Source organism: Rhinolophus sinicus, chromosome 1 (assembly GCF_057876585.1).
Source record: "Rhinolophus sinicus isolate RSI-liver-muscle chromosome 1, RSI-T2T, whole genome shotgun sequence".
Classification (NCBI taxonomy): domain Eukaryota; kingdom Metazoa; phylum Chordata; class Mammalia; order Chiroptera; family Rhinolophidae; genus Rhinolophus; species Rhinolophus sinicus.
Window position 1 is genome coordinate 27,423,173 of NC_142501.1, and position 24,162 is coordinate 27,447,334.

Below are 24,162 nucleotides of genomic sequence, written 5' to 3' on the forward strand. Positions count from 1 at the left end.
GGATTAAGTAGTACAAATTGATAGTTACAAAATAGTCATGGGATGTGAAATACAGTATGGGGAATATAGTCAATAATGTTACAAAAACTATGTATAGTGTCAGATTGGTACTTGACTTATCGAGGAGATTACTTCATAAATTATATAAATATCTAACCACTATACTGTACACCTGAAACTAATATAAAATAATATTGAGTGTCAACTATAATTTAAAGAATATACAGTCATGGGATATAAAGCACAGCATAGAGAATATAGTCAATGGTATTATAATACTATGTACAGTATCCATTAGGTAGTAGATTGTTGGAGGTATCACTTTGTGAGGTATGTAAATGTCTAATCACTATGTTGTTTCATACACCTAAAACTAATAATAAAAAAATGTTGGAAAAAATTGTGTTTGCTTTTCTGTATTTTGCTTTTAAAAATTATTAACAATAGCCTGTGAAAATTTTGTATAGCTCTGAGTTGCCTTATATAGTGGATTTTTACATTCTTTACTCCTTTATTGATGAGCATTATCTGTGTTTCCAGGAGTTTGCTACTTAAACTATGCTGTAACAAATATTCTAGATATCTTCTTCAATAATAATATTTTTATTTCTATGATATAAAATTTAAAACTGGAAATTCTGGGTAAAAAGTGTTAGATAGGTTGTTTACTTTAGATTTTATAAAAATGTTACCTAAATTTAGAAACTATCGCAAACTTTTAAGAAGATTATGGGTTCAGAAAAAAGAAATTAAACCTTTTTCCTGAGCTTCTTGAGAATTAGTTGCTAAATTAATTTATTTCATTATGAAATTTTAAGTATCATAGGATAATGTGTATATTTACTACAAACAAAATCTTCTACTTCATCACAGTACAATGATAAAAATCAACAAATTAACATTGTTACAGTACTACCAACAATTTCTCAGACTCCCTTCAGAGTTTGCTAGTGTCAAAATACGTAATGCTCTTTAAACATCTAGCTCACATTCATTTTCTGCATTTAGATATGTCTCTTTAGTTTCCTTCTGTTTAGAAGAGTTCCTTAGTCGCTTGACATTCATGGCCTTGACATTTGAATACTACAAGCTGGTTATTTGGTAAAATGTTCTTCAGTTTGAATTTGTCTGATTATTTCTCATGGTTATACTCAAGATAAGCCTCCTTGGCAGGAATGGCAGAGAAGGGATACAATGAAGCTGTCTTTCTCACTGCATCCTCTCAGATAGTACGCATTTTTCCTTGTTCTATTATTGGTGATATTCACTTTGTTCACATGATTAATGTGGTATCTACCATACTTAACTGTAAAGTTACTCTTTCCCTTTGTGATTTAGTATTTGTGGGAGTGAGCAAGATGGCCTTAACATTCTCCTCAGCCTGACTATAAGTTTCGTTCTTACTGACTATGCACCTCTGGCTTCCATTTTTCTTAGAGCATTTACTTTAGAAACTTGTACATGGAAATTCTTTCTATGCTCCTTTGATAGGTAACTTTTTCTTAAGGCCTCTTGAAAGCTTTACAATCCAGAAACATCTTTTTCAAGGACCAAAGAGCCATCCCTTTGAAATGTAATCGTAAAGAAGGCACCCTTATTTTTCAGTTTCTGCAGGAGGGTAGGAGACTAACTTTAGTGGGTGCCTAGCTCCAAGTTGTAAAACTACCTCCTATCATGAAGATCTGAAAAAGTTTAATTTTCCTTTGGTTAAACCACATAGAAAAATCAGATTGTGTATGATCTCCCCCTCCTCCCAGCTCTTGAAAACCCTGCTGGCTTTCGTTTCAGCAGACTTTAGTTCAGACTCAGCTCTAACCTATCTCCCTTATTCCAATAGTCTTGTATAAAGTCTTTCTTCCCTGTGTAACATTGTTTCGTGCAATTTTTGTTTCGACAGGAGGTACTTCTAAATTTTGTAAATATCTCATTTATTATTAAAATTGCAATTCATTTTTGTGGATGCCCGTTTTCACATTTTGTTAAATATGCCATAATCTTCTATTTTGAAGGTGAAATTGTTCCAAACCTTCAAGGTGACATCTGTGTCCCTGATCTCCACAATCCTTTGCTGTCTGTAGGTTGTTTTCATTGTTTTATTTTTTAATTTTTTAGTGGCATTAATCTCTGCAGAATACCAGTAACCATTTTTGCCAATGTCTGAACTGGCCTGTATGTTCTAGCCTGATTCATAAACATCAATAAAATAATTAACCAAGCAAATATAAAATTAAAACTTGGTTTCTTTTCCAAATAATTTGCCTTTCTTTGTATCTTTCAAAATATGATGTTTAACTTTCTGACTCCTCAGCTAGAATTTAAGCTCCATGTGGGCAAGGATTTTGCCCTGTTTGGATTCCTGTTTTATCCTTATTATTTAAAGCAATGCCTGATACATAATAGATGTTTAATAAATATTGGTTGAATGAAATTTGATTGATGCTATGAAGAAAATTTGCATGATACTTATTTGAATATAAAGTAGGGTGATCTGATATTGTCACTGAATTCAGTTAATACTTCATTAAATATGTAACAAATAAACATATCTGTTGAGTAGAATTAAGTAAAAAAAAGAAGAAACCTTCCAAAAGGGCCCAGATAAAGCATGAATAGGTGAAAAAAATCTTTTGAGTTTAGTGAGTCAAGATGTGAAGTAGTAGATGTCAAGAAAGTATAAGCTAGGTGTGAAATATGGATGGAAAATACAAAGTGTCATACATGCCATATAAGTGTTTCCACTTTCATTTAAATAGCAATTGGAAACCAATTAGCAGAATAACATAGGCACTTTTGAAATTTGAAGCCATTACCCTGGCTATAGTATGGGGAAAGGAATATGAGGTATCCACTATTGGGCAAGAGATGATGGATTAGTATGAATGTTTTGAAGATAAAGAGAAGTGAATTGAAATTTAAACGTTAATAGGACTTGTTGATTGACTGAAAGGGTAGAAGAGGAAGAAAGCAATGTTAAGCATAATAACATGTTTCTGTTTTTATGCAGCTAGTGGATGGTGGTTCCCTTTAATGCAGTGATGAGGACCATATTTGGGGGTAAATTATAAATTAAATTTTAGACACATTCAGGTTAAGATATAATTGAGACATTGAAGTGGAGTAGGCAGTTAGATATTAAATCTGGAACTCAGAGGAAGTTTCTTTGTTGAGCATGTAAGTTTGGGATCCTTTAGGATAGATATTGATCTCAAATATGAAAAGGAGATTGCCTAAGGAGGAGTACCAAGGGAGAAGGGAAGGCCTAAAACAATAGGAAGGCTAACATATATGGCAGGGACAAAACATGTATCCTGAAAGCAGAGAAAGCAGAGCAGTCAGGGAGCCAGGAGGAATCCCAGGGGGATATGGTGTCACAGAATTCTTGGAAGACAATATTTAAAGAAAGCAGAAATAGGAAATAAATGTTAAATGCTGCTTGAGAGAACATGAGAGATGTTAACTGAAGCCAGACCATTGGATATAGCAATACAGATGGGGGATGATTTGGTGAGCGCAGCTCTTGTGCACTTTTGCGGTATGATCAGGTAAAACTAGACTGGAGTGACTGAAATGCCTGAAGGATGCATTTTCCTTGATTTAAAAAGAACCTTGAAACAAGATAGGGACATTCTAGCTCAGGCTTATATCCAAGATAGATGGAATATAGTAATGAAAATAAGCTGATCTTGGTAATATAATACAATGTATTAGTTTGCTAGCACCGTCAGAACAAAGTGTCACAAATTGGATGGTTTAAAACGACAATTCATTCTTCATCTTTCTGGCAACTGGAAGTCTGAGATCAAGGTGTCTGCTGATCTTTCAGACTGCTTGCACTAGTGGAGAATCCTCCCTTGCCTTTTCTAACAAAAGAGGGGAAAAAAAGAAGAAGAATTCGTAAACAGAAATAGAAAAGAACTGCCTTAACTTAAAAATTGTATTTAAAAAAAACTAGATAAAACATTGCTAATGGTTAAATGTTAGAAATATTTTCCTTAAAATGTGAAACACATCAAGAATATTCACCATCAGTATTGTCCTGGCAGTCCTACACATTTTATTTTTTTAAATTAAATTAAATTTTATTATTAGGTTTAGGTATACAAAACAACATAATGATTAGACACAAAGTGATGATAACCCCACCAAGTCGGCTACCCATATTAATTTGACAAGAAATAAGTAATAGTTATAAGACAGAAAAAGAACTGTTATTATTAGATACTACGTTTTGCAGTATTTAAAAGAATCCATAAATTATTAGAAAGCAAAAGAACTTTCAGAATGGATGTTGAACAGGAGAATTACCAAAAAAAGTCACATATCTGTATAGAAAAAATTATTTTAAAAGATGATAAAATTACATAATTGCAATAGCAAAAAAATAGATACATGTATAAGGATGCAAAAATAAATAATTTTCAGTAACTGTTTAGAAAAATTGTAAGTTACTTAAGAAGACAAAAATCAATACAAAATATATATTATAAATTAATGAGAAAATACTGTTATAAATACAATACTCTCAACACTGACCTATAAATTCTGTAAAATTACAAGATTCTTCTAAAATTGCTATAGAAAAGCAAAGATCCATTCCATTTGAAAAGTAAAAACACAAGTTGAAAGAAATTACTCTAACAATTATCAAAAGGTATTATATTATCAGGCTATAATATTAAAGCAGTGAAATGTTGAAAGTTAAGTTATACAGAGAGAAAGAAAGAAAGGTTACAGATATTAAAACTATCTTATCCTTGGTTACAAGCCCATGATTAGAAACATTTACCAAGTGCCTTTTTTCTTCTTGCAAATCCATTTTCTTTCTGTGTAGCATCTAGCTGTTGCTACACCATCATCACCGAGGTAAGCACATTTTCCATCTCCTTTCACATCAAACCTACAACAGAGGGATTAAACACTATGTACTAGGGAGTCTTGTGATCTCACCCTTGCCCAAATGACATATTTAAAAAAATGTCTTTCCAGAGTCCTAAAAAAGTGTGCTGTGACACAGTACTCTTGCTAGGGTTAAGATAGCTATACCAAATTGGATCCTAAAAGTCTATCTTCCAAGAATTTATATTTGTTAAACAGAAATTAAGTTAGTTACATGTAATCAGTGGAACTACCAGTTCATATAAACCAATGGTTCTTAACCTGGGGCAGTTTTGCTTTGTGGCCCCTCTTCCTCCCCACCCCCTCAAGGGACACTTGGCAATAACTGGAGACATTTTTGGTTGTCACAAGTGGAGTGGGGAGGGAGGAATTGCTAGTGTCTAGTAGTAGAGGCCAGAGATGCTACTATCATGTACAAGAAAGTGCCCTTTTGAAATGAGGAAAAAAGGTGAAGGGGTTAAGAAGAACAAATTGCCAGTTATAAAAACAGTCATGGGGATGTGAAGTACAGCACAGGGAATATAGTCAAATATTGTAATATCACGTGGGTACTAGACTTATCAGGATGATCACTTTGTACATTACACAAATGTTTAATCACTATGCTGTACACCTGAAGCTAATACAATATTATATACCCCAAAGATTGGAAAACATTTATCTGTAAAGATGTATGTGCTCCGATGTTCATTGCAGCTTTATTTATGGTGGCCATGACATGGAAACAATGTAAGTGTCCTTTGATAGATGAATGGATAAAGAAGATGTGATATATATCCACAACAGAATACTACTGTACCATAAGAAAAAATGAAACAGTACCATTTGTGACAACATAGATGGATATTGAGATTGTTATGCTAAGTGAAATAAGTCACACAGAAAAAGTCAAGAACCATATGATTTCACTGATACGTGAGATATAAACCTGAAAGCAACAAAGGAACAAGACACAAATAAAGAAACAAAAACTCATAGACACAGACAATAGTTCAATGGTTACCAGAGGGTAATGCAGGTGGGGTTGTGGTAGATGATGGTAAATGGGATCAAATATATGGTGATGGAAGGAGATCTGACTCTGGGTGGTGAACACACAATGTGATATATACATGATGTATTACAGAATTGTACACTTGAAACCTATGTGATTTTACTATCCATTGTCACTCCAATAAATTTGAATTAAAAAAAAAAAAAAAAAAGAAAGTGCCCTTTCTAACAACAAAGAATTGTTCAGTCCAAAATGTCAGTTGTGCTGCTACTGAGAAATTCTAATAGAAACTAAGTGGTAAAGTCGCTGGCAGTCATCATGCTGAGGTCATATGTGCAGTGAACTCAGGTCTTTAGATCCAATGTTTTTTATTGTAAAATAGAAGATGCAAAGCCCAGGATAAATTGTACTATCAAAGCAAATAAAATCATGTTAAAACGAACAACAAATTTATCCTGAGCTGTCAAAGATGTCAGCAAACAGATAGCGTAAAACTTGAAAAACAGATGTAAAATTGGAGAAAATAAGTTAAAATCAGGCAAAAGTTTAATTTTTTGGACTGTGTTTATGAATATTAGGTCTCTATTTTCAAAACAACCAAGTAGGACATTCCTCTTATATCTTGATTCCCAACCTGTCTGGCTGACAATTGGAACTAGTCTAAGTATTATACAATCTTCCCCATTCCATCTTTTCAACATGCACACAAATCTTGGGATCTAGAGAAATGTAGGCAATGCAGAAGCTCTAAAGTTTAAATGATCTGAATGTAAATAATCCCAGAAATAAAGAAACTCACCATTTGTTAAACATGGTTCCATTTACCCATTGTCCTGTTTGATTTTTTGTCATCGTGAGCCCAATCCAATGATCAGAAGTGCATTTGTGTTGGGTAAGAAAATTCTTTAGAGACAAAATAAATTTCATAATTTTACTTGTCAGTTTTTATCACAACCTATTGTGTGCCTCTTTCTTTGCTGATTGTGAGGAGCGAGGCGACAAATATTCAACTCCTAGCTACATCAGAAGATAGCTATTGCATTTTGAAAAAGTATTTTACCTTCCTACCCTCAGTTTTCTTATTTGTGAGACAAAGATGTGAGATAATTTTTCTTTAAGATAGTTTTTTATTCTAAACTGATACATATTCAACATGAAAATCTATTCCCCCAGGATTTTTAAACAATAAACTCTGGAAAGCCAGAGTTTGTCATTGAGCTCTTGCATAGCCTTCCTAACCATGACATATTCATTATGTTTTCCTCTTCCTAGAAATTATTAGTATATTGAGTTTAATGTTGTATTTTACATCAACTTCTCTCCCAAAATGATCACATATGCATACACACACACACACACACACACACACACACAGTGTACACAGACACACTCACCTCCTTTTATTCTTATTCATTCAATTTGAAAATTGTTTGCTACCTTAGACCCCTTTTTGACCATAGAATTATATTATATGTGGAAAGTCAGTGAGTCTACTCTGCTACTAAATACTTTGGAAACCACAAACTTTATATTATTTCACTCCATGTTTCAGTGTTATGATAAATATAAGGAAATCATGACAGATCACAGCATTATGGTCCATTCCTATCTCATAACAGGGACACCAGTAACCTTGGGCATTTTAATATACCATCTTCTGCAGCATTTCATGAATTTAGTTGAAAAAAATTCAATTCATTGGGCTAAGATTTGGGGATTACAAAGGAACAGATTAAGAAACATTCTCCCTGGATTCAAAGAGTTTCACTTAGTGAGAAAAAATTATGTAAACATAGATAGAAAATATTCTACTAGATAAGGAGATGATAAAGAGTATAATAAATACATAGTGAAATTTGAGTTTACAGGAAGAAGTATCTGGTTTTGATGGGAGACTTTCAAATAGGATGTGCTCTAAGATGTGGGCCTAGAAGGGAAAAGGAGAAGATTCCATGATAAATATAGAGAGTAAGGGAGAAAAGGACATTCATAGTCTAGTCTTATGAAAGAGTTTGTTTGAAGGCAGAAAAATATATATATATAATAAAGGATAAACATATTGTAAAACAGCAAGAGATTGTGTATATATATATATATGTTATAGGATGAGGTTCAGTAGTTGTGGTTTTGGTGACAGGCAACTAGGAGGTGCATTTCCTAGAGTCCATCCTATGAAAAATATTAATCACTATTTCCTTAACAAAGGGGTGCCCATATAGTCCCTTATTAAAAATGCAAGATAATTTTAAGTAGGTGAAAATAAATATAAAAATAATTCATGAAACAAGTTTCATCTCATTTCAATTATGGAAAGCATTTTATAATTTAAATAAATATATATAATACTCTAAACTATTTTAAATAAACAGTCCTTTAAAACTTTTGTATACATTACTTTTATCACTCCTTCACAGATAAGTTTACCTCATTCTGTTTGTCACTTAAAATTTGCCCAGATTATATAGTACACAATAGGCGTCTGTGATTTTCAAAATATATCAGGATATTGCATGATCAGGTTTTTTTTTTTGTTTTTTTGTTTTTTTTAATCCAAACAGTACAATCATTCTTATCTGATATGTTTAATGATTTCTCTTAAGTCCAAAATTGTTTTGTGTAATTCTGTTCTTTGTGTTCCATGCTATTAAGTATTTTTTCAGTCTTTGCCAACAAGATTCCTTTAAGAGAAGCTTTTGAAAATATTTTGCCTTATTATTTATTTATCCCTCAAAAATTTTATTAACACTTATTATTTTCCATCTTGCTGCTAATTTAGCATCTTTTTCTCCAGAGAGGAACTGTTAAGGTAGTTTAAAGATTTCTAAGAATGTTTATTTCAGAAGTTTTGCAAAATTCAGAAGTGAAACTGTTGACTGCAGAAGCTCTTCCGATTTAATTGAGCATGCATATTTGATTTTCTGTGTTGACTCTTAACATATCTAGTTCTTCACATTTGATTCTGATTTCCCTACCATTTAGTGCTTCCAAAATTGTTTTGTTTCCTTGCACTGATCTATAAATTACCCCAGCTTTGTTCACATCTATTTAAATTTGAACCAATCTTCAGGGAGATTACATAAATATACTTTGTTCACCACAGAAATAACATACAATTTTCTTTTAACAGTGTTGACTGCTGTGCTATACTCTTTACATTTCAAACACTTCTTAATTATACATTATTCACACAAAAAATTAAAATCATGTTACATTACCACTTATATTGACCCTTTATTTTTAAAGAGACTAAACAAAAGTAAAAATATATGCTTACTGCAGAAGTGACTTGGGGAAAAACAGATTTCACTAGTGCAGAGCTACAGAGCTTCATTATCTCTTATTAAAGTTCTTGGTGATTCTCTACTCATAAATTTTTTGCCATGTAGATCAACATTTATTCAACAAAAATCCATTCAGCTTTTAATTTGTATCTGCCTTTATGCTACAGCAAAGCATGCAATTTCAAATAAAACACAATATCTGCTCACTGGAAGCTCATACTCTGGGCTAGGGGGAAACTTTCAATTACACACCTATTGCGTTACCAGTAGTGAGTGCTCTGATAGAGCCTGCCATGGGACCTCAGCGACAGACAGCAAAGCCAGCCTGAGAAGTTAGAGGAAGATATCTCACAGTAGGTGGAATGGAGAATCTCATCCTCCCTGAGGCAGTTATTTATTTGTGGAGTGCTGACTTTTAAAAGATTTCCAAATATTATCTAGTTCTTTTATTTCTACTTCTTAAAATATTAATATAAAGATAGCTATCAAGTCTACTACTTGATGAAAGTCTTACACAATCCAAACAAAATATCACCAGGTTTTTCCAACTGTATCTTTCATGACATGTTATGGACATCTTCAATATTCTGTAGATATAGACAGGCATGTGTAAAAAGTTTTAAAAATAATAATGGAATTTGAATATTTCCAATGTCCCTACTCAATAAAATTCATAAGGAATATGTGTTAGATTACTTACCATTTCTTCCATAGTGTCAATCGTAGTTAGGTCAGCATGTTGAGTGGAACAGTTGTATCTACTTGAATTCCAATTCTCTTCTTGCTTAGAGAAATAATAGCAATCATCTTGGAAACGAATCCAATCATCTGGACAAAAATACCAAGTAACCAGAGGTGGCCTAACTGGAAATGAAAAATATGTATTTTAAGAACCAGATGAAATAATATGCCTCTGTATTTGAGATCACTGGGGAAAGATAGGATTGTGATGTAAAAGATTATGATCATGATTAGAATTGAATATCTTTCACATGACAAGTTGAAAAAACTTCACGTTAAGTTAAATGACAGCAGCTCAGAATTTGACAGGACACTCATATTCCTTTCAACTCCAGTCTCAGTGATCCATAGCCCTTCCTAGAGCAAACAGTGTGATTTCATTTGTCACTTATGCTATTTCTGGGTAAATGAAATATAATGAAATCCTAGTATTATGAGTAAGTAATAAAAGTGATAATTTATACTAGAGATATATCTAGGAAATTTGTGTTAAACTCTAAAGAAGCAGTGAAAATAATAAAACAGAATAAATAGCTAACAAGGTATGTGTTGTATTGCCTGTTTTCAATGAGGTACCACCATCACTGTATGGTTTTGGATTAACCAATGAAAAGAACCCACATGAATTTGGAAGGTGGAAGTAAACGGAATCCATTATTCTTGGAGGCCTAGGGCATAGGAAGTTCATAGGCTTTTTAAAAAGTTTCCCGTTTGTAATCATGGCAGCTAGACGTATTAGTTTATTAGACTTTCCTCTAATCTCTGGGTTCTCCAAACACATTAGTGCTTTAAGCCAAAATTATTAGTGATCATTTGTCCTCCAGCTACACAGCCTTCCAGACCCTTACTCCACAGCTCCTCCCACAATCATGTTATCCCCAATTCCTACATTAAAGTCCTATTCTTGAAAATTTGTTGTGTCTACTTTTCCGAGCACACACAGACTGAATCAGTTTTTGGTACAAAAAGTGGTTCTAAAGAAATAGAACCTTAAGGATGAGATATGATATGGGTTTTCCAATGCAGTTTGCTTTAAAGGCATGGATCTAATGACCACTTATAAATGGGGTACTGGTGACTTAGGGTGCACAGAGGCAAAACAATTTGTTAAATTATCATCTATAGTCACCTGATGCCAAGTACTTATAACAGCCTTCTCTTCATCATTGGTATTATAATGAGCCAAAAGTGTAAAGATAACGATAACTGAACTCCATGCTAACAAAACTAAGCCAATTGACGTACATAGAGAGTTACATGCAACAACTACGTAATGCACATTCTTTACAGTGCACATGAACCATTTACCAAAATGCAGGACAGTGAAGTGGTAATAAGAAATTTTTAAAAATTGAAGACATTTACAGTATGCCACCTGACTGCAGTGGAATTGAGCCATATATCAATAACAAAAATAAAATTAGATTATCACCAAAGTTTGTAAATTAAGCAATTCAATGCTAAATAACTCATCAATCAAAGAAGAAACATGGGAAGTAAAAAGTATTTTGAACTGAAAGATAGTTACATATACATAGTATATGTGATATATATAAACTTATAGAACGTAACACATTTTCTTAAAGGTTAGAGGAAAATGTATTGGCATAAATTTATGTTTCAAAAAGGAAGAAAAACTTTTAGAAAAGATAATTATCTATCTCAAAAAAGTAAGAGTGGTGAATTAAAGCAAAGTAGAAAGACACAATTAAAAAAATAAGACCCAAAATTAGTTGAATAGAAAATTAGTAGAAAGTAGAAAAAGTCAAGAAACTCATAAGTTGGCTTTTAGAATGATCTAAAGATAGAACACTAGGAAAACTGATGAAAAATTTAAAAGAGGGAGATAAAGAAACAAATTAACAATACCAGGAATGAAAAAAAGAAGATACATTTTTAAAATGCACAACTTATCACAACTGACAAAGGAAAAGTAATACCATGTTGCCCCGAAAATAAGACCTAGCCGGACAATCAGCTCTAATGTATCTTTTGGAGCAAAAATTAATATAAGACCAGGTCCTATTTTACTATAATATGATACCGGGTCTTAATATAATATAATATAATATAATATAATATAATATAATATAATATAATATAATATAATATAATATAATATAATATAATAATATAATACTGAGTCTTAATTTTTACTCCAAAAGACGCATTACAGTTGATTGTCTGGCTAGGTCTTATTTTTGGGGAAACAGGGTAACTATGAATAATACCCTATTTAGTAAAGAAGTTAAATCTTTAATTAAAAATTCCATCAAAGAAATCTCCCATTCCAGATGGTTTCAGTTGTGAATGCATCTAATCATTTAGGAAAGACGTAACAATATTACACAGCATCTTTAAGAAAATATAATAGGAGGAAATACTTTCCAATTAAAATTTTGAGGCCATGGTAATCTTGATATCAACACCTCATAATAGTATTATAAAAAGGGGAAACTATAGCTCAGTCTTTAATAAACATATGTGCATATACCTTAAAATATTAGCCAGTTTAATCAAGTGTTAAAAGGTTAATACTTTATAATCAAATTGAGTTTATTTTACACATGAATATTTAGTTTAACATGTGTGCAATTTAGCGCAAACAGAAAAAAGAAGCAAATTAAGTATCTCAATAGCATTTGATAGTATTCTATACCACTTCAAAATAAAACCTTTTAGCCATCTAGGAATTAAAGGGAGTTCCCTTAATTTGATTAAGAATATCCACAAATTATCATTCTTAATGGAGAAATATTAAAAACTTTCTTATAGATATTAAGAGTAAGATAAGAATGCAAGTTCTCACTACTTCTCAGTCTTGCACTGGAAATTCTAGCCAGTAAACTAAGGCAATAAAAATATATAAACTAGTATAAGGATTTCAAAAAAAATAAAACTGTTATTATTTACAGATAATCTGAATGCTGACATAAACATCTAAATAAAAATGAAGACAATTTATCAAAATTTGTAGTTAATATAAAACACACCTTAACATATTTAAAAAGTCATAATAACTTGTATGCTTCTGGATCATAATGGAAGTAAACTAGAAATCAATAACAGAAAGATAACTGAAAATTTCCAAAATACATGGAGCTGAAACAAAATACTTCTAAATAACACATGGATCAAAGAAGTCTCCAGGGAAATTAAAACATATTTTGAACTAAATGAAAATGAAAACACAACTTATCAAATTTTATGGTGTGCAGCAAAATTAGTTCTCAGAGGAAAATATATAGCATTAAATGTACACATTAGAAAAGAAGAAAGGTTGACAACCAATAATCTGTTTCCATTTTAGAAAACTAATAACAGAGAGAAATAAAATCTAAAGTAACAAAAAAGAAATAATAAGAATTAGAACAAAAATTAATGAAATTGAAAGCAAGAAATTAATAGAAAAAAGCAACAAATCAAAAGCTGGTTCTTTGCATAGAACAATAAAATCAATAAACCTCTACATAGGCTAAGAAAAAGACAGAAGACACAAATGAATAATATCAGAAATCAAAGAGAAGACATTACTACAGATCCCATGAAAATTTAAAAGATAATAAAGGAATATTATGAATAACTAAATGCCCACAAATTTGATAATCTAGATGAAATGGACCAATTCCTTGAAAGATATAATTTTCCAAAACTCACTCAAGAGGAAACAATTTGAATAGAATTATATCTTTTAAAGAAATTGAATCAATAATCATGACTGTCCCGAAACAGAAAGCACCAAGCTCAGAGGGGCTTACTGGTGAATTCTATCAACATTTAAGGAAGAAATTATACCAATTCTCTTACAATCTCTTTCAGAGAATAGAAGCAGAGGGAATACTTCCTAACTCATTCCATAAGGCCAGCATTATCCTAATACCAAAAACCAAAGACAGTATAAGAGAACCATAGACCAATATAGCTCATGAATATAGATGCAAACATTCTCAACAAAATATTACAAAATCATATCCAACAATGTATAAAAGAATTATACACCATGAAAAGTGGGATTTATTTAACACAGCCATGCTCAGTTGTTTATCTTCTGCAGCTAGTTTTGCACTACTAATACAAAGTTGAGTAGTTGCAACAGAGATTGTGTGGCTAACAAAGCCTAAATTATTTACTATGTGGCCCTTTGTATAAAAAATTTTTTAACTCCCTTCTATAAAATGAGTCAATAAACTTTTGCTACATGTTATGAAGTGGAAGAATAATACAAGCGTAATGTGGAACAAAAGAAATGAGATGCAGAGGATATATGCAAATTGCATGATTTTACTTATGTAAAAATTTTTAAGTGGACAAAACTAACTTGAGCAACAGAAGTCGAAATAGTGATTACCATTATCAGGGTGAATGATTTTGCCTTAATCTTTGCATCTCCCAATGCCTTACACAAGTCACATAATTCATAAAAATTCATTTATGTCCATTAAATATATTGTGACTAATGGGAAGGAAGTGAGAATAATGAGAAAAGATCATGGGAGACGAGAAGGAAAAGGATCATATAATAGGAAACTCAGAAAAGAAAAAAAAAATAAGGGAAGAAATAAAGGATGTAATTTACTCACCTGTTACAATAGGTACAACAATGTTCACAATAATAGCTATTATTAGTACAGTAGAAAGTATTAAAATAGACACCTTATATTTTTTGTTAACACCTGAAAAACAGAAAACAAACATATTTAGATTAAAAAACAGGTGAAAGAAAAACTAAATTTGCATTCATAACTGACACACCTGTGACGGGCCAGCCGCCACGAGTCGATCAGTACCTGAATGGGGGAGTGGGAATGAAATAAAAGACACACACAAATGCTAATGCGGCCGGTCTTCAGTCATGCTGAAGCCCTGAGTTTATTATTTTTAACCAATATATACAGTTTGAGTACGTGCAGTTAAACGAAGAAGATATGCATTATCTCAGCGAAAGTAAATCTTTTCAGCCTCAACTTTACTTTGACATAGAAGATACAAGGTCACTGAAACTCACAAAAGTAAATATCTCAAGGAGACAGAACCTACCAATTGTTCAGAAAGCCCTTAGTCTTCTGTGTCCGGGAACTGGCTGTTTCTACCACATTCCTCAGCAGACGTTAGGCGCCTCTCAGATAAGGCAGAGACAATGTTATGGGGGCAGAAACCGAGCCAGTCTGCAAGGTTCAGGGTTGCAAGAAACCATGGCTCCCCACATCTCCCCCTTTTTTATTTTATAAAAGCAAAGTCCATCCAGCCAGGATGGCGAGGTGACGGAGCCTGTCTTAGGTGTCCTAGGACGCCAGCCTCAACTTACCCGTGTTTGGTACTCATATTTTATTATACAAGCCCTGTCTTAGGTGTTGAAGCGGCTCCCAAGTACTTACCCGTCTTTGGCTAACCCGCTCCTCTAAATGTATGGGGGAGAAAGACTTAAGGCTTTGCCTTGAGCTCAAGCTGATGGATGTCAGCTTGTAAGTCTAACATCCTGTTGATGAAACATCTGATGAGGATGGGGAGTAGGCACAGAACCAAGCAGACACAGATGCTCAATGTAAGAAATATTATAACAGAATGGGTAATATAAGGCATAGAGGGCAAAACACTCCTAAGAACAACAAACTCAGAGGCAGCCTGAGCTGCATCAAATTTTAAGGGTTTAGCTTCTCTCATACTTTGAATTTTATCATGAAGCCAGCTTTGTTTTATACACACAGAAACAAAAAGGTTACATAAAGCGGCTGAGGCAGCAAGTACAGATTAGTTACATTTTCTCAAAGTTTGACCCTGACTGTCTTTAGACCTTTTGATATTGTCCCATTCCCAGAACAGCAGGTGTCTGTTTGTTCTTTATGCTTATTGGAGTTTTCCTTAGCGATCCTCCCAAACTCTGCTTGAAGTTACATTTTCTTAACCCTTAATGCTCCAATTTCCTACATATCCCCCTTTTTTATTTTTATTTTTTGAGATCGTGTCTGGCTTAGGTAGTCAGTACAAACATTTTCACTTACCCGTCATTGGATATCAATCATCAAAGCGATCGACTCCTGTCTTAGGTTGTAAAAATGCTTACTGATCATTACCCGTCATTGGCTACCGATCTCCTTTGAGGAAAACCAGAGACAGCAGTGGCTTTTCCCAGGCAGGGGGAAGGGGAGGCAAGGCTCCTTTTTGGATCTTTTAAGGCAGCTCATTGGGGGTCCCCACTCGGTTTCGCCTGGCTTAGGTTGTATCTCCCATGAGATATCTTACCCGTCTTTGGCTGCAAACCATCTTTTGGGGATCAGACAGAGAGACATAAGGTGTAAAATATAGAGATAAGCAAAGTTCTTAAAAAGGCACAGTCTTACAGGCTCTTCTTTCCTTTAGGAAAGACATGGGGGGACAGTCGGCTAGGCTGTTGTGTGACTACATCTCCCCCTCTTTTTTTTTTTTTTTTTTTGAAGCATGAGAAACACAGAACGTGTAGTTTTTTAATTTACAGCCCATCGGAGGACTATTTGTCCACATTTGAGGACTATGTAAAATAAACAGAACAATAAACAGAATAGCAATATCTCCAGCAAACCCTCTACCCAAAGTCTTTAAGCATTTAACAGGGTCTAAAGTGGAAAGTCCTTTTGTAGCTGCGGAAAGTGAGAGTTTTTTTACATCCTAGGGGCGTGGATGGGTATCTATAGATGTCTTTTTTTTTGTGGGCTGTCGTTTATGGTATGGTTTAACACCGACCAGGAATTTACAAAGGTTTTTTTTTTTTTGGACCTGGAGAAATACAAGTAAAGCCTCTTTTTTATGTTATCTCGCGGGGAGAAGTAGGATCAGTTTTTCCACGTAATATTTTAAACAAAGGTTGTAATTTACCGTTTGTCAACCTCAACTGAGGTCTAATTTAGTTAATGTCTCCCAGTAGCTTTTGGAAATCATTTAATGTTTTTAAACAATCTCGTCGGATTTGTATTTTTTGAGGCACAATGGCCTGAGGCATTAAACAACATCCCAGATAAGAGTAAGGAGGCACTTGTTGAATTTTTTTGGGGGCTATAACTTGTCCATAATTGTGGAGCTTTTTTATTTAAATGAGCAAAAGCAGCAAGCAACTTTGGTTCACAAGAGTGGGCAAGAAGTATGTCATCCATGTAGTGGATGATGTAAATATCTGAAAATGTCCTTCGGGTAGGTTTTATTGTAGCTGATATAAATTTTTGACATCATGTAGGGCTATTAGCCATTTTCTGAGGTAGCACTAGCCAATGATAGCTCTTAAAAGGTTTTTGTAAATTAACAGAAGGAACACTGAAAGCAAATCTAGGGCAGTCATCAGGATTTAAAGGTATAGTATAAAAACAATCTTTTAAGTCCAAAACAATTTTATATGTGTTTTTTGGTATGGCTGTAGGACAGGGCAAGCCTGTCTGTAAAGCTCCCATTAATTTTATGGTTTTATTAACTTTTTGTAAATTTTGTCATAATTTCTATCTATCAGATTTTTTTTTTATAATAACAAAAATGGGATAATTCCAGGGAGAATTGGAGGAAGCAATGTGTCCCTTTTAAAGTTGGTCCTGTACTAGCAGCTTGTAAAATCTTTTGTAGGGGGGACCTTTGATCTTTTACGTCTGGTAATTGTTTGATTGTCACAGGGGCTACAACAGGGGCCTCAGGCTATGGATCCAGCCCTGTAACTACACTTGGAGGAGAGCTTAATTGTAATCTAGGCTTTTATTTTGATTGAGATTTTAATAAAGGTCCAGTCTGTTGAGCCTGGACTAATTGCATTTGAACAGACAGGGAAGCGAGTGCGGCTTGTAATCTTTGCACCTCTGTTTCCAAGGGGGATCTTTACCCCGAGGATTTTATTGATTTCTAAAAGGAATCTGGGGACTCCGAGGACAATTTTTTCCATCCACAGCAACTTTAAGCTCAATCAGCTGTCCCTGAATCTTTTTTAGCTGTTCTGTAAAAGAAAGTGTAGTGTCTGTAGGTTGTTTGTCTTCTTGAGCCATAGCCACCAAAGGAGGGTATTTGTTTGTATTATATTTGGCTGCTTTATCCTCTAAGTCTTTTTGATCCTGAGGGTCTAAATCTTCCCAGTCCTCAACCGGAGGTTCCTGAGAAATAGGCTCTGTATCTTTAAAAAATTTTTCTGTGGGTTTGGCTTCCTCCCCCTTTTCTCTCTCTGCCAGAGAAGCGGCAGATGAAAGAATTTTTTCATTGCCAGCTTGTTTTACTTTCTCTAGTTTACAGCTCTTACGCCTGAGATCTAAACAATCTCTAATCAAGGTCCACAACCCGAATGTTTTTACAGGGATCTGCTGAGGTCCGTGGGCAGCATAATAATTTTGTAACTGCTCTCCCACTTTCTCCCAAGTTTCCAGACTGACAGTGCCTTCTTCTGGAAACCATGGACAAATTTTTTTTACAAATTCTAAAAACTTATCTAACTGTTCTCTGCTCACCCGACTGTCACGGGCGGCAAGCAATTTTTTAAGTCCTCTAACATACAGGTCCTTGCTGCTAGCATGACCCATCCTTCACCCTAACTCGGCCCTTCTTTCAACAAAGAAACAATCAGGTGCCCGTCTGGCCGTGCTCCTCGTGGAGCTAAATCTGTCTTGGCTAGAGGCGCTCCGGTATAATCCCCGGACAGGTGGACTGTAAAGCCCAGTCACCGTTATGTCGTATGACAGAACCAGAACCGCAGATTAGGGCTCAAGCAAGCTCCGTGACAAGAAGTCGTGGAACTATCACTCACTCACACATTCATTCGACCGAGGGGTATTGTGCCTTACTCACCGCACATCCACTGAAATAAGCTCTCTACGAGCTGGGCCCTTGCCACGCAGTGTTCCTCACTGTTACCCCCGTATTCAGGTCCCTGTTCGGGCGCCAAGTGTGACGGGCTAGCCGCCACGAGTCGATCAGTACCTGAATGGGGTAGTGGGAATGAAATAAAAGACACACACAAATGCTAATGCGGCCGGTCTTCAGTCATGCTGAAGCCCTGAGTTTATTATTTTTAACCAATATATACAGTTTGAGTACGTGCAGTTAAACGAAGAAGATATGCATTATCTCAGCGAAAGTAAATCTTTTCAGCCTCAACTTTACTTTGACATAAAAGATACAAGGTCACTGAAACTCACAAAAGTAAATATCTCAAAGAAACAGAACCTACCAATTGTTCAAAAAGCCCTTAGTCTTCTGTGTCCGGGAACTGGCTGTTTCTACCACATTCCTCAGCAGCCGTTAGGCGCCTCTCAGATAAGGCAGAGACAATGTTATGGGGGCAGAAACCAAGCCAGTCTACAAGGTTCAGGGTTACAAAAAACCATGGCTCCCCACACACACCCCTTTAGGCAATTTTATTCTGATATTTCACAAGGAGATAACATAAAATATACTTTTTCCGTTTGTCATATGAAAAAAAAATCTGATTTTTTTCCTTTGGTTGAAATTTCACAGGACATTCTTACATCCAGTTCAAATGTTACCAGGGATTTTACATCATTGTCCAAGAAATCAAATATGTGTGAGTCTTTGGGGTAGAATTTCCTCAGGCCTGGACCCCCTACTCCAGGCCTTTACTATGCTTCATCTATGGTAAAATATCAGCACATCCTAAGATTCCTTGAATGTTTCTAAGAAAAATCTATTTTCTAACTAATGAAAAGTTTAATTTAAAGGATAGCTAGAATAGCATATTTGAAAAGTCATAGAATAATCAATCAAAAGATTTGGGACTGAGATTTTTGCCACAAACAAGCAATGGTAACTTGGATAAGTCATTATTTTTTTTTGATCCTACATTTTCTTATCTGCAAAGTCAGTAGGACAGAATTAATCTCTGGTCAGAAATTGTTTTTCTTTTATTAGTGCCCAATTAGGAAAAAAATGGAATATAAGTTTTGTTTGTTTGTTTGTTTGTTTTACCATTATAACATTTTGGTTTATTTATTTATGTTTTTAATTTATTTTTTATTAGTTTCAAGTGTACAAAGCAATGTAATAGTTAGACATTTAAACCCTTCATAAAATGATAACCCATCCCTCAAGCTACTACCTCTCTAACATCTTATATAGCTGTTACAATACAAATGACTATCTTCCCTATGTTGTACTCCACATCCCATGACTATATATACCTGTATATTTAGTTATAGTTGACATTCAATATTATTCTACTTCAGCTTTAGGTGTATAGTGCATTGGTCAGGCATCTACACAGTCTATGATGTGATCTCGCCGATAAATCCAGTACCCATCTTGCACCTTACATGATTTTTACAACATTGTTGATTACATTCTCCATACTGTATTAACTACCAATTTGTATTTCTTAATGCCTTCACCTTTTCACCTTGATCCCAGCCCCTTTCCCATCTATCATCCTGATAGATTTAGAACCTCTCTGGCACCATACCTAGCTATTACAATATTATTAAGTATATTCCTTATGCTATACCCTACATCCCCATGACTACTGGATAACAACCAATTTGTACTTCTTAATCCCTTACCCTTTCATCCATCCTTTACCCCCCTCCCATCTTAAAGAAGTCCCTCTAAGAGTCCTTGTAATATTGGTTTGGTGGTGATGAACTCTGTCAGCTTTTTCTTGTCTGGGAAGCTCCTCATCTGTCCTTCAATTCTAAATGACAGCCTTGCTGGGTAGAGCAACATTGATTGTATATAGTTGCTTTTCATCACTTGGAATATTTCCTGCCATTCCCTTCTTGCCTACAAAATTTCTTTTGAGAAATAAGCTGACAATCTTATGGGGGCTGCCTTGTAGGTAACTAACTGCTTTTCTCTTACTGCTTTTAAGATTCTCTCTTTGTACTTAACCTTTGGCATTTTAATTATGATGTGTCTTGGTGTTGGCCTCTTTGGGTTTATCTTGTTTGGGACTCTCTTCACTTCCTGGGCTTGTATGTCTATTTCCTTCACCAGGTTATGGAATTTTTCTGTCACTATTTCTTCAAACAGGTTTTCAATTCCTTGCTCTCTCTCTTTTTCTTCTGGTACCCCTATAATGTGAATGTTGGTATGCTTGATATTGTCCCGGAGGCCCCTTAAACTCTCCTCAATTTTTTTGATTCTTTTTTCTTTCTTCTGTTCCGTTTGAGTGTTTTCTGCTACCTTATCTTCAACATCACTGATCGGATCCTCTGCTTCATGTAATCTACTGTTGATTCTTTGTAATATATTCTTCATTTCTGCTATTGTGTCCTTTATTTCTGACTGGTTCTTTTTTATGGTTTTCATCTCTCTGTTGAAATTCTCTTTAAAATCATTGAGCATTCTTATAATTAGTGTTTGGAACTCTGCGACTGATAGATTGCTTATCTCCATTTCACTTAGTCCTTTTTCTGGAGCTTTGTTCTGTTGTTTGATTTGGGACATGTTTCTTTGTTTCCCTGTTTTGGTTACTTCCCTGTGCTTGTTTCTATGTATTAGGTATGGCTGCTATGTCTTCTGGTCTTAGTAGAGTGGCCTTATGTAGTAGGTGTGCTGCGGGGTTCAGTGGTATGTCTTTCTGGTCACCTGAGTCACATGCTCCAGGTGCGTCCCTTCTGTGGGTTATGTGTGCCCTCCTTTTGTAGTTGAGCCTTGGTTGATAACTGCACATCAATGGAAGGGACTGACCCTTGGGCTCACTGGTTGTGAGGACTGGCCTTGACTACAGTGGAAAAGTTGTTGTGCAGGGGCTGACCCTAAGGATCTGCCTCAGCAGGACTCTGGTGCCTCCCCAATCTTCCCCTTGGGTGTATTGTACTTGGAGTTGGCTAGGTGATGCTCCAGTTCATTTTGAATCTGGCCAATGAGGGCACCAGCTCCAGGCCCACCTTGGAAGGGATCTGCTATAGGTCTACTTCAGCCACAGCCCATGCCTAGTGGGAGCCAGAAAGAAATCCACAGATGGCTGCCACCCATGTTGTGCTTGGAAGGTTTTTGAGCCAAGCCAAGAACCAAGGCTGCCTGCTTCTAGTCCTGCTAGAGGCACAGGACACACTCAAGCCAGATGTTGCTTATCTTTGAACCTTTGAGAGACCCTAGGAAAGTACAGCTTGAGCCAAGGCAAGCGGCCACTGAGAGCAGCCTGGGTGTGCCTGAATCGAGTTGGGCAGGATCAGATCTCAAATCACCAGGGTGTGGAGAACAAACAGCAGAGACTCAGATATGGCGGCTGCTTGTGTTCATACACTGGGAAAGGGGAGGACACAGCATAGAAACAATGACCTCTGCCAGTTCCTCTGTCCAGGAGAAAGCTGCCTCTCCAGCCCCCATCCCACACTGGATAACTCATTTCACTACCATTTATCCCTGCTACGTTTCCAGCTGCTGTCCCAGAGCTGGAGCTCAGAGCAAGTGATTCTGTTGGTGGGTAAATCTGTGCAGTCTCTTTAAGAGGAGCACCTTTGCAAAGGCAAAAGTCAGTTTCTGGAGTACAATTTTTGGTGCATTCCCAAAACAAAACAATGTAATATTAAGTAACTTATATATTTGTTTGATATACATAAAGTATTTGCACATAAAACATATAAATCTATACTGTCGAAAGGTATGTAAAGTTAAATTTAAAACTGGTTTTGTAACTGGCTAGAAAGCATTTTTTTTGGTTCAGATATTTTCATGTTACAAAATAATATTTGATACCACTGTCCCAAACCCTCTTTGATCTAACCTTAGACAGAATTATTAAGTTATCAAAAAAAGAGGATTAAAGTATTTATATGTTCTAATATAAACTACAACAATAGTTTTTAACTGTTCAATGCACTGGTAGATTGAAATAAAATTAAATGGTAAATGTTTAATACTCACCATAGCCCCTAAGTCATGGATTGCTCTCTTTAATGCATTTTAGAGTCATTTCCTCCCTTCTTTTCCTTAATTTGACTATAAAGAGCCCTGTTTAAATAACTTTGAAAGATTTTCCTGTTAGATTTAGAATTTGGATCTTACATACTCTGAACTTGTTACTTAATACATCTACTGCTACTAAGTGGTTTTCTAAGGATTTTTTTCTTTTTTGGTACATTTTATTTCCTTATCCTTCTTAAGGTTGCCAGAGACATCCTCAAGGATATCAGGGTACCAGCAATTGTTTTAATAAGAGTAAGACAGGGAACTAATCTTTCTGCTGTTAAGTACCTCTGAAGTCTGGTTTATCTTGACTTCCTTACAGGCCATAAACAATCTTTTAAAGTATTACAAATATTGGCCAACTTTTTCATATCATGTGTGCATTCTGGGCATTGAATGAGTTTGCAGATTTAACATCTTCTCCAATAATGGAGTCATGAAATACTAAGTAAATGTAAAACTGAATCTTGAACAGTTTTATACTATGGCTAATCCCTCTCCATTACTAATTAAGATAAAGTGAATGTGAGTTAAAAGGACAAAACAGTCCATTACAAATCTGAATTTTGTTGTTAAAATTTTAATTTATATAGCTGTTAACTAAAAATAAGATTTTATGCCTAGATAGGGAGAACCTACAAGACCCATTTCATGTCTTCTAAGGCTTTTGTCTAACATTACGCGTATGCTTCATAATTTCACGAAATGACTTTCATTCTGAGAACAACTGAAAATGTTCTTACCTCGTTTTGTTTCATCACTTCCTTGGTTGCTGTTGTCAGTACTCGGCACCCTTCCAGACAGGGCAGCTAAAGGGATGCTTTGTGTCATATCTTCCAAAACTTCTCTTTAAAGTTTCCACTTTCACGTAAAAATGTTATTGTTCTTTTTACAACACAGCTCCAACTACACTCAAGCTACTTTTGAAAAGTAAAAGAAATGTAAATACTAGCTCTTAAAACGAAAGTATGTAACTATATGACTATGATCTTGAGTCATGCTGTTATCTTCCGGTAAAAGAAAAAAAAAAAAAAAAAAGGAGAAGCTTAGTAAAAACAAAACAACCTACATGGTAAAGAACTCATATTGTCTTCTCTCTCGCCAGAGGATCCTCATCTGAACCACAGAGTAAAAAATATTCAGTTGCAAATGTTTTTCAATTCTCCCAAGAGTTCCCATTCAATTCTCCCAAAAGTGCCTTAGGAGATAAAAATACTAATTAATTAAGATGCATGTGTTAGGACATTATGGTTTAATTACTATGTGTTAAGAAAGGCCGTCTTAAAGGTGATGAAAGCAAAGAACAGAAAGTTATGCTTTAAACTGGCTACTGAAATAAGAACAAATGCCACTTTCTCTCAAACACAAACATCATGTCACACACATGTCACACAC

General features: G+C 34.8%; 1 protein-coding gene across 1 annotated transcript; it reads right to left on the bottom strand.

Annotated features, from left to right (window-relative positions):
- Positions 1-23,761, bottom strand: CLEC2B (C-type lectin domain family 2 member B). The gene is made up of 7 exons (XM_074326032.2): positions 23,511-23,761; positions 18,694-18,825; positions 14,493-14,585; positions 9,872-10,035; positions 6,690-6,793; positions 4,787-4,897; positions 1-3,860 (listed from the first exon to the last, which is right to left on the bottom strand). Coding segments are annotated over exons 1-7 (693 nt in total). The 5' UTR covers positions 23,599-23,761; the 3' UTR covers positions 1-3,859.
- Positions 23,762-24,162: the final 401 nt, after the last annotated feature.